Genomic DNA, 12,304 nt, shown 5'->3' with positions numbered 1-12,304 from the left:
TTGGCCTTGTTGAACTTCGTGCAGTAATGTTATCCCTTAGGACTGAACTTTTTACTTCATCATTTTACCTCTAATATTTAATTGATTTTTTCTTTCCTTTTGCAATTTCAGTATTTTCTTTCTTTACAAGGTAAATTAACCAAATACTTACAAATAGGTTAACAAATTCCAAGCTGATAGAAACAGGTATTTTAATGAAAAAAGAAATCTTACCCTAACCTTCTGTTTTATAAAGACAAATCTGTTCAGGTCTTGTTAACCCTCAGAAACATTTAGTATATCTCACAAATAGCTTTCTCTTGGTAAAAATTGATACATTTTCCACATACTTTTATCAAGTAAATGCTTTGACAATGCTTTGTATTTGCCCACTACATATTTTTTTTCTGTTGTCCTTTAAGGTCTTGACATTGGCCATCACAATACACAGACACGAGTCCCGGTTTATACAGAAAACCAGATACAGTTCTTCGAGAGGCTGAATTCCTATTTTGGCTTCTGTTTATGAGGAAATCATTCCTGTCTCATCCCCTAAGGAAGGCCACAAGACACCTTGCAACTTGCATTTTATAATGCAAATGTTATGCTCAGCGTTTTAAGTTTAGCCATCTGGGGCCTCTTCAGGCTCTGTCTAAGCAGAGTTGCCAATAGGAACTATATAAAGCATCCAGTCTCCTTGCTGTAAAGGAAGAGAGGGCTTCTGCAGCATGGCCACAACGCTCCCTCTGATAGGCAGGGAAGAGTAGGAACATGTGGATGCCTGTTTGCACCCACTATGGGCTTTCAGCAATCAGATCCTTGCTTCCCTGCAGGACCACTGCTATTTACTTCACTGTCTCCCACTCCTGTGTTCCTCTCTTCCAAGCAGTTTTGTTGTAACTCCCACTTTGGTATTCAGGTATCTGCTCTGATATTAACTGTTGTGGGAGATGCTGTGAAGGGGACAGCATCGCTAGAGAGGACAAGGTCTCCTGGGCCACATACCACTGTACTGGGGTCCAACCTCTTCCTGAGGACTGACAAACTTTGTCACTTCTGACCGTACAGGTTATCGACACCACCTCTTGCTAAGGTGCGAGATTTAATTGCACCAAATCCCCAGCTCAGACATATCCCAGTCTGTTTCTTCTACAGTTTTGAGATCCCTACTTTCTCCAAGCCTAAGCAGCAGAATCTTGCTCCATGAACACATTCCTAGACACTACCTTCTCCCTAGGATAACAGCACTTTGTGTCTCTCTCAGCTGGCTACATGCTTTTTCATTCTCTCTTAAGAGCGTTTCTTGTACCTCTCACCACTCCCAGACTAAGTGCCCTCTACCCTAGGAAGAGGGTCTTTGCTCAAGCACAAACTGTGTTACCAAACGTCTATAAAATAGTCAGGCTGTAGAAGCTACTATAAAAAGATGAAAGATTTACAGCTGCAGCAGGAGACATAATATGGTGGTGGTACATGAGAATGAAACCTCCGGGGATAAAAGGCAAGAACTTGTAAAATGGTCAAATGTGTTGTGGCACCCAGCAATTTAGGAGTAATTTTTCTAATCCGATATTCAGTTGAAATACCTTCAACCCATTCGGCAGTCTAATTCTTCAGCGCCTCATAGCAAATCTCCCGAATGCCAGGAGCATTATTCAGCACTCCTGCATCTAATTTGTTGCACTTCTTTGCTGTGGGATATTTAACAAAATAATGATGCATTAGGCATAATTAGAACGTGACTAAATTAATTTCTGTAATGCCGATTATACTGGATTACTGCGAAAGTAATTCGCACCTCTATGCTGTAGACCCAGTATTGCCCGTAAGCCAGCTCACAGTCCAAAATGTACATGGCACACAGAACACAATGAACAAGCACCAAAATTTGCAAAATCTTAACAGCATGCCTGTTAACAGCAGCAATTTGCCAAGTTTAATAATGGACTTTAAAGTAATGACATACTGTTATACTTGCACTAAATTTTATCATTAAATTCACAGCTCTTTCTTTTTGCACATAACCAGCTGTTTCATCCTGGAAGGCAACCAGCTTAGTCAACCATGATTTGCCCTCATGACTCTGCTTGTTGTTCATCATCTTGCCCTTTGTGTACTGCAGATGATTCCAAAAGCACATGCAGCGCATGCCACACGGCTGTCTTTGGGACTGAGAGGTTTGATCAACCGCCAGTTCCCTGGATCACTCACTTCACCTTTTTTAAAAACAGGCACAGTAGTCCCAGTCCAGTGGTCAGGGACCTCTGTGCTATTTTATGGGACAGCATTTGTGCCCAACTCCTGTGCAGGTTATAAGGTGAACACCAGAGCACCGCACTCTGAAGTCTCTCTAACCCATTGATCCCTCACTGTCGGCAGCTCCTCTCCTTCAGAAAGGATGCTGGTATGCACAGACAACGGAAGTAGGCTTTGCCTGTGGAGACTGAAGCAAACAAAAGCACCGTGGATGTCGGCCCTTTTCACAGGCACCAGCAGGATGTCATCCCCGCCATCAACATGAAGGGAGCTGCAGGGATTTCTGTACTGTTTATTCCAGCACCATGAATAAACCATCTCCATTAAGCACTGATGTAAGCACTGCTGAAACAGCTTACGTTTTAGTTTGATTTGGTTGAAATGGAATTCTTCAAAGAGAACTGGGCAGTCGTCCCTCATCCTTTCATCAACCCAAAGCTATGGGCAAATACAAAATTTAACCTCAATATGTGAGCAACAGCCAGCTGCACAACCCTGTGTGACCAAACCTTATGTTCAACAGAAAACACAACCTGAATGTAACTCTGAGAACACGTTTGCCTGGGCTTTAAACTTTGCCCCACATGACAGAAGGGGCATGCAGTCACAAAAAGCTGGTGACTTCACGGTTACAGATGTGCCAAAGAGATGCTAGCATTCCCAAGGCAGCAGGGAACACTGCTGGCTGGCTCTAAGAGGACTGTCATAGCCACCTTTTTTAATGGGCTAAGATTACAAAATCCTTTTGAGGCATGTGAATCCAAGTAACTCTCAGGGATAGTTTTGGTTGCCATCGGATGGGATAAATTCCTAAATTTACGTCTTATTCCAAGACCAGCATTGGGCAACTCAAGACAGTAAGTGCCAGATCTTCAGCTATGTAGCTGTAAGGCAACCAGCCACTTGGCTACAGGCTAACATAAGATGGAGGAATTCCCTGGACCTAATTTAAGCAGGCAAGTTCCTTTTTGTTTCTATAGCCTCTACAAACAGGCACTGAGGAAGGATTCTGCAAGTACGTGATTTCATTCTACCTTATTCTGTGGGTGATTCCAGATAACTGCCGATCACCAAGGTGGTCTGATCCTTCAGGGGGATGACCCTTAACACTGGCATACCCTAACGCTCACGGAGCCAGCACATCAGTCCTTTTAACACTGGAGAGCCAGGGCAAGAGAATGCACCTGCACTGAGCCGCACAGACTGCTTTGTGAACTAGCAGTACACACATCAGTGGAGAAACGGTATCTTCCAGACACTCCCACTAACCAGCAAAGCTCCCTGACGTGCAACAGAGCACCCGAGAGCTCACTCAACCCTTCTGGGCAACACGCAACAGCCAGGGTAGAAGGATCTTGGTTGTTTTCCTTCCCGCAATTTATGAGTGTTTCACAAAATGAAAAGCACAGGTGCTAAGGACATTTAACAACAGTATTTTATTCTCTGCAAAAACATACTGCAAACCCACCAAAAAAGTAAAGCAGACTCCTTGTGCTGACATCAAGTAAGGCACAGATTGGATTCCTCACCTCTAAAAGGGTAAATGATTTTTTTTGTAAAGATAAGAATTACTTGTTTGATGAAAAATTAAGATGCATTTTCATAACTGATGATGTGCTGAAGACTGACAAAATAATGTACCCACGGTCAGGAAAGAGCTGCTGACGTCAACAGTCAAAAGGTGAAACTACTCACACAGTGGCGGTCTTTAACCAACACTAAACTCCTTCAACACAGCCCATCAACAGCGTTCAAACATGCCAACAGATATTTCGGCTTTTTTGCTCCACAGACTGCAAATGAGTATCTTCCAGTTTCCCTACTCTGGGACGAGGACCACTTGCACGACTACAGTTTGCAGAGACTTGAGACCTTTCCTAACACTTTGAAACATACAAAGTGTTCAAGTGCTTTTAGTCAGTGGCCTGTGCTGGCTGCTGAACAACGTGTAAACATTTGCATCTGTTTACTCTCACTTCACATTGGCATGTTTTTCCTCATAATACCTCTATTTCTATCTGAAAGAGAAAGAAACTAACGGTGGCAGTAAAGGCTTCTTATGGCTCAGAGCAGAGCAACCTTCACTGTTCAGAGTCTGCATCCAACCAGCGACACATCCAGGGCACAAACAAAGAGTTTTGGTGTCAAAACAAACGTGAATACCACATCAGTCCGGAAGGCACAACACAGCCAACAGAAGGCAGTGGAAGTACTAAGACCTCACTTGACGGGGATGCTGCGTACAGGACCTGCTAAGAGGAGCAGCTGTGCTCAGAAGCCGAAAGAGCAGAGATCATCAGGGTGAAAACGGAGCACAGGAACACAGGCAGGCACAGGCAAGCGACAGACTTGAGACGAAGCTGGGAAGAGCGCTGCGACACACAGTGACACAGAAAATCGCTAACGGCAAGCTGCTGGTCAGAGCTGGCCTAAAACAGGCTTGGCATTGTGCAAGAATGGTAAAACCTTCAGTAGTTGTCACTCCTTGAAGAAAACCTGAGGTTAACCACAACTCTATCCCTTCATCCAGCCAGTGATCTTTCTCACACCCCAATGCGTATGCCATTACAATGCCAATGGGCTAGAGAGAGTTCTTAGGGGCAAAGCAAAGCCCAGTCTGTCAAATTCAACCGTAATGTGACTAATATCAACCAAATACTGTCGCTGATGTCTTGGGTAAAGGAATAATAGAGGAAGTAGCAGGTGAGACATCCACTTGCACCCACTAGCAAGCAGAAATTATTTAATTCTGAAGAAGTTATTAATGGCAAAGGGTTTTTTGATGTGAGGAAAATGGACAAAATAAAAGGCTGATACCAAGAAACAACCAGAGGTATTGGTGCGAGCCTGGAACCAACTTTAAGAACAGTCAAACACTCCTGAAATAGTTACAACTCAGAATGTTGAGAAGCCAAAAGAATAAAGGAGGTGGGGTATCACCAACATCTAAAGACAACTTTCTGAAGGAGATGATTGAAGTGCTCCAAATAGATTTAAAACACACCTGTGTGTGATATAAGAAACTGCATTAGCACATTTAATGAGATTATCCAGACTGCAAATACTATGTCAACAGTGTTACACATGAAGTGTTTGCAAAAATTAGCTTGCTAGTTCTGCTTTCAGAAGAATGGACTGTTTGCCAAAGAGTATGTCTTTTCTTCTCCTGATTACATCAAGTAGTCCAGAAAAAAAATAAAAAAAGAAAAAAGAGGAGGAAAAACCCCAACCTCTACAAATCTACAAGGCACGTAAACAAATCTTGTACATATGGATTTAAACACCAGTGCCCAAAACATTCTTGTATGACAGTGAAAAAATACATGTGCACACTCAGCAAATAACGTATCTCCACAAGAAGAAACCATTTTGCAACTGCCCTGGGGCTGAGAGGCAGTGAAGCACGAAGACGAGCGCACAAGTACTCTTTCTCACACTCATGGTGCAGGAGGGGCATACAGCATTAGAAGACAGCAGGTCTGCAGCGTACAAACAGAAATGCACTATTTCCCTTAGCATGTAATTAAGTTGTAGGTCCCATTACTACAGGATGTTGTGAAGGGCAAATGGGTTCTAAAAGAGATTAGAAGAACTCACAAACAGGTCTGTCACAGCATATTAAACACAACTGTTGGAATACAGCTGGGTTATGAAGTATCTCAATAGCTGTCTGCTGAAAGCTGGTGTGATGTGCTAAGAAAGTTAAATTGTATTCCTTTGCTTTAAACTAACATTAAGAAATAGTTAATAATTCAGACTTTTTGCTGTATTTTTGCTTAAACAATAATTGTTTATTATGAACAATAAATGTTTTGGTCTCCTGCACAGAAACTACATTCCCAGTTTTTTGGTTGGTGTTTTTTGGTAAGTCATTTCCTCATTCTGATTTACCTTTCTGGAGATGAAAGCATAAGGTAACTAGCTACATTACCTATACCCGTCCAACTGTTTGTTCATCGACAGCAAAAACTAACACAACATTAGTATTTATGCTGCACATATTAATCTTTGCTCTGATTGAAGTGAATAAAAATACTCAGTTATGCATGTTCTAAAAACACTTTGCATACAAAGATGTATAAAATGCAGGTTCAGAAGTCCCACTGTAATTCTTGGAATCCAGTATTTCTGGTAATAAATTGTACTGTTATTCTGAGGGGAATGTTGCGCAGACAAAACCCTTAAGTATTTTACAGCAAAGCACTTTTCACGTATGTTAACACACACAGACTCTGATTGAAGAGAGTCTGCAAATGAATCCAAGTTTCCTCGAGTTGTGTTGACAATCTGGATACTTCTTCCAATAGGTTTGGCTCTGATGAGAGAATCTTAAGATGCAACTGAAAACGCAAACAAGCGGTTAGTGAAACGAATACAGACAATAAAAAACTTAAAATACCAGTTTCCTCATTCAATTCCAATCTTTGTTTTTGGGAATGTCCCAAGAAAGGGAAGGACCCTTTTTCTTCAATTAATCCCCTCCAATTTAATGCTGCCTCCATTTTGCTATTTTTTTCCAAGCCATTTTACTCCCCTGTATGTATCAAGTGGGGTAAGGCAGCAAAATGCCTTCAACGGGTTATTGTGTTACTAGACCTTCTGCCGCTGCTGCTGAATCTATCCTCATCACACACTTCTCTAGAGGGAATTCTGTCCTCTTTCCAACCTGCATCACAGATTCCTCTTTAGGCTAGACAGGCTAAACAGATGCCCTGAGGCCAATCAGGATTATTATTTTAATTATCCATGTTACATAAAGCAAGAAGAACGATGCCAGCACACTCCATACTTCTACAGATGATGTCCCTCTATGTAATAAACAGTAACCTTGGAAAAGCATGAAGAAACCTCTCACTGTGGTAGAGAGGCCGTACATTATTCCCACTTCATGGATAGAAGTTATCTTCCCGTCTACAACTTAAATCTAGGAGCCTTGCTAAGCTCAGAGCTGTTTTACTTGGAACCTACAAAAGATACTGGTGCTCACGTGTCACAGGGTGAGTTTGCATTACTCTGCTGTAGTTCAGATCAGGAGTACATTTCTGAGGCAAATTACTTAACTCTCCCTAATCTACCCTGCAAAAGCTGAATTTCTTCTGTAGAAAACTAAACAGAAACGCGAATTCTAACATCTAATACTGCGGTCCAATATGGGACCAGACTAATAATAAAGAGACTTGATAAAAAGCCACTGGTGAAGACCACAACTCTTTGTGTTTCACTCTAGAGACCTACTCCTATTCATCTGCACTACTTGTTCTTGTGGGAGCTGCCCGATGCGTTCTATTTAATCCCAACAAAAGCAAAAGAGCAAGTGGTATTTATCCAGCATTATAGTCTATCTTGAAAACCAAGTCCTGCAATGTTAGTGCTACTGAGGAATATTTAGTTAAACAGAATTACATGTGTTGTTTATAAGCACTTTTTCCCTTGGAAACTGCAATTTAATTGCCTTCCCGCAGTTTCATAAATCAGAGTATCTTGACAAGGTAAGAAAATTTGTCTATTAGAAGGGTTCCAATCTTCTGCAGAACCACTCCTCTTCCGAGAGAAACTGCTACTGTATTTTATCACAATGACTTTCTAACTTACACACACACCTGGGAATAATTTCATCAGCTCTGTGATGCTTAACAGGTAACAGAAGGCAGCCCACGGACACAGAAGCTGAATGTCAAGCTTGCAATGGCTAGCGACAAGTCCAAAAAATGGCTGTTTTATTTCCTCAAACATTGTGCATTGAATTCTTTTCTTAAGATGTAGTATATCTGAGCTTTGCAATTAACAACCAGGTATGTTCCAAAAAATAAAAGCAATTCTAAGTAACCAGTACTAGAATAAAACGTCTGTCATGGTCCTCTTCACAATATCTAGTTTCTGCAAGTTTTTCTGGACTGTGACCAGATGAGTTGTCAAATTGTCCAATACACTCAGTTAGCCATTTTGAAAACATCCCCAGCAAAAAATCACATAAGATAATTCTTCTGAGCAGACAATTTACATACTTTCCCCGGACAACCATCATTTCAAACAGGACTAACATAAAATTTTGTAAGAAAATTGTTACCTTTAGAAATAGTGCAAGGTATGCCTGAGCAAGTTCAAAGTTGTACTTCTTGTTCAGCATCATCCCAATCATTCTCAAAAAGCTCAGCATCACCTCCATCGAGCCACCACCTTCAGGGGCCAAACCCCTCAGTTCTATCTCAATATTAGATGGTCCCAAGCTTTTCAGTAAGTTAAGCGGAGCTGCATCTGTGTTAAAGCATCGAGGGGTACATTATCAGTAACATCTGCAGAAAACAATCTTACAAATCTTTCGCATGGACAGGTTTATTCCAAACTTCTTAAGCAGTGACTGTATGTTTCAAGTTTCTACCTGTTTCCTTACTTTTGTTTTCCACAAAATGCCATCCTGCCTGTAATTTACCATTCTGTCACATACTACAGAGAAGTACATGGCTAGTAAGACAGTTGTATTTTATTTGTAAGTTCACCTTGAAAAATACAACTAGCATTCTTGTATGCCTTTCTTTCCCCCCATTTCTGATTTCTAAGCTGAACAAAATTTCCTATTAACCACCTAACATTGTCTTTTTACATCTCCTGGCAAAAAGAAGGTATACCTGGGACTTCAAGCTGTTACTGCAATGTATCCTAGAAAAGAGAGGGTACTACTTTTATTAGGAATCTTTAGTGTTTACTCTTACTGACATTAAGCTAAATCAAGGATCACTTGATGCATCAGAAGCAATTATTACTTTCTGTTAAGTGAATTCCTCCTGCTTTTCCTGGGACCTGGGGAGTGGTGGGATGGGGAAATCTTTCCCCTGGTATAAATACATGCAATTTACAAACTCTCTTCTCCTCTTCAGAAATGTTCTTCCTCATGATTTCTACAATTCCACCTGATCTTTGAGAATTCCATCCATTTGCTTTAAACATGCAGAAATAAAAATATGTATGGTTGCAAACATAGCTGTTGGTAAAAACATTTCAAAAAATGTCTCATAATTAGTATTTCTTTTACCAAGAAGTTACTAAGAGCAGCAACTTCTTACACGCTTCTATCAAGGTAACTAATAGTATCAGGCATTGGTTAATATTCTTTAGGTGGTATAAATCTGTTTCCACCTTTATTTTATTCCTACAAAAATCAGTAGCTGTTTTAAACGTAACTGTGATATTAACAGTTCTAAACAGATGCACTAACTCATTTTTGTGCTGTGACATGAAAAACACACTCATGGAACATACCTAGAAGTTGGTACACATGGAAAAGGTATCCAGCTCAATGCGTGTCCCACAGCCCTGGTCTGAGGTACAAAGCCCTGTCTCCATCCCAACAATAACAGCTTTTAGTATAATACTACTTATTTGCATAGTCTGGTCACCTTTAGGAGAGATGCTTGTAAACCAGCAAGCACAAAGCCAGGTTGCACACCAGCAACCAGGATCAACAGAGTCCCTGGACTGGGATTCCAGCACAGACCCTGGAGCACACCTGCCTTACAGCAGAGGTGGCCTGAGGGAGGCCCATGGCACCACGACTGCAGTGCGTCACAGAGTGCGCTCGGTCCCTGGTGCAGCCAGCTGCCTGGCCTTCCACTGATGTTTCGCTCTTTGAGAGGCTCTGAAGCGGTTTAAGACAATGTTATCAATTGCAATGCCAAAAATGCAGCATAAAAACACACCTTGTGTGTGACAGATTAAAATGTTTTGCACACAGCACATTTTCAGTGCAGCCGAATAAAGAGAGTTTAAGAAGGGGTAGAAAAATTCCCAGCAGAACTGCCTTGTGGACAAGCTACCAGTGACCATCCATTCATATTTCCAGCCACTATATTAGCAATGATCTCCAAAAACCTAAATTTCAATAATTCTGAAGCAGCACATCTTAAACAGGGAAAACAGCAGGTACATGCCACAGGCAATTTAAGTGACTGAATTTCAAAATTAACTGAATGTTAAAAAAATTCAACAGCTTATTTTTTATATCAATTATTTCTCCTTAAGCTTTAAATTATAAAGCAACCCATTACAGCTGTAAGTTTTCTGAATGTTTAGTGAAGTAGGCCTTGAAAATAGAACTTTCTAGGCAAATTCTGGGTTCTAATTTGAGAAATCGACTGGTTGGACAAAGTATCGAGCAGTGGGAGGAAGTCCAGAGGGGAGCCACAAAGGATGCTCCGAGGGCTGGAGCCCCTCTGCTATGGGGACAGGCTGAGAGAGTTGGGCTTGTTCAGCCTGGAGAAGAGAAGGCTCCGAGGAGACCTTATAGCACCTTCCAGTACCTGAAGGGGCTACAAGGAAGCTGGGGGGGACTTTTTACAAGGGCCTGTAGTGACAGGACAAGGGGTAACGGGTTGAAACTGAACGTGGGGAGATTTAGAGTGGATAACAGCAAAAAATTCTTCACGGAGAGGGTGGTGAGGCACTGGAACAGGTCACCCAGAGAAGCTGTGGATGCCCCATCCCTGGAAGTGTCCAAGGCCAGGCTGGATGAGGCTTTGAGCAACCTGGTCTAGTGGAAGGTGTCCCTGCCCATAGCAGGGGGGTTGGAACTAGATGGTCTTTAAGGTCCCTCCCAACACAAAACATTCTGTGATTCTATGAAATGTTTTTCAAGTTTCAGTGAACCATCAGGCTATTCCTTACCAGATCATTCACTTCCTTTCTTGCCCTACAAACAATACAAAGCACCTTTTCTGGGCAAGATCACCACAATCTCCAAAAAAGTCTAACAGTCTTAGGAACGTTACTTTCTTTGTCTTTATGGGTTTTAGGCAGAACTGGAGTCCGTGATGCAGGCAAGCTTGGAGCACCAAGGGATCTTTGATCTAGACTGGCTATATTAGTCAGTTTTATATACAACAGGTCATTCTCTTTGCCTTTGCTACTCTACTATGCATATTTTTTTCCTCACACATTACAATTCTGGCATTAGAAATCAAACGTCTATCAAAATATTACTAGCACCTACATTTTTAGTGAAATGTCTTGTTCACTTACATTCATTAGTGCTCAGTGCTTCTTCAAGATGAATGTAGAAATCAGATTTCTGTGCCAGTACTCCAAGGTTTACTACCTTTGACTAGACCATGAAAATATAAGAGAGTATATATGAATATGCATGTAAAAAAAGATGTAAAAAATCCCATATTTTTACGTCACAAGTAGATTCTTCTCCTACTGACAGGATAAAAGACTTTCAGAAAGAAAGCATAAATGTAAATGCATTAAAACTGGTACTTTAGCAAGATTTCACTCAGCACTAGAGAGCATTAAGATTTCCTTGTCGAATACACTAGGCAAGTACTATTATATTGATTCTTGTTTTTACCTGTGTATCATTTTCTTCCTCTGGAGCAACATATCGGGGTATGAGACCAGGAACTGTTGGGATGAAGAAAGGGGCTGACTTGGGAACTTTTGGTGGCTCTCTTGGTTTATTTTTTTTCTGTTAATTAGATATGTAAATTAAAATCATTATCATAGTAAAAACAAATGGTAATTTTGTCAAGAGTTTGATTTTGAAATACTATGAAAATTTTAATGACTAAACTGGATAGTAAATACATAGGTAACGTGTTTTGCCTCTAAACATGAAGCTACTATTTAGAAGAAAAACAGCCTGTCCCCCAAAATCCCAGAAATTGGTGAAAAGCACCGTACAGTCTTCTACTGCAAAATCTTGAAAAATACCTGAAAAGTGGCATCCAATTTTGTGATTAGGTAAATGCAGCTAATGGAAAAAGGGCAGTATCTGGCTGTGTACCACTTTTTGCTCATTCCCTCTTTTTCTGCATATGGGAATGCCCAAAAGTGATGTGGAGGCATAACCTAGAATAGCTTTAGAGGCAGTTACTAGTCACACACACATGCAAGTATAGGCCTTCAGTCAGCTACTCTGCATGTGGTGGACAGAAATAGCAAAAGTTATAGAACAGTTCCTTCTTCTCAGCATTTCTTGAGCATCCAGGAGAATGGTTAAGACAACTGCCTAGTTTACATTAGAGGAGAAATAGCCCTTATTTTAGCTCCTCTTCATAGAATCACTAGGTTGGAA

The 12,304-nt window shown here is 41.1% G+C and overlaps 1 protein-coding gene across 1 annotated transcript; it reads right to left on the bottom strand.

The window, feature by feature from the left end:
• Window positions 1-6,276: 6,276 nt before the first annotated feature.
• On the bottom strand, window positions 6,277-11,695 carry LOC104515209 (WD repeat-containing protein 36-like; the record flags this gene model as incomplete). The annotated part of the gene is made up of 4 exons (XM_010159106.1): window positions 6,277-6,575; window positions 8,303-8,490; window positions 11,248-11,329; window positions 11,579-11,695. Coding segments are annotated over 4 exons (537 nt in total), but the record flags the coding sequence as incomplete, so codon positions are not given.
• Window positions 11,696-12,304: the final 609 nt, after the last annotated feature.

Source organism: Eurypyga helias, unplaced genomic scaffold (genome assembly GCF_000690775.1).
Source record: "Eurypyga helias isolate BGI_N326 unplaced genomic scaffold, ASM69077v1 Scaffold51999, whole genome shotgun sequence".
Taxonomy (NCBI): domain Eukaryota; kingdom Metazoa; phylum Chordata; class Aves; order Eurypygiformes; family Eurypygidae; genus Eurypyga; species Eurypyga helias.
The sequence above is the reverse complement of the archived record's forward strand: the minus strand, read 5'-3'. Positions and strand labels throughout refer to the sequence as shown.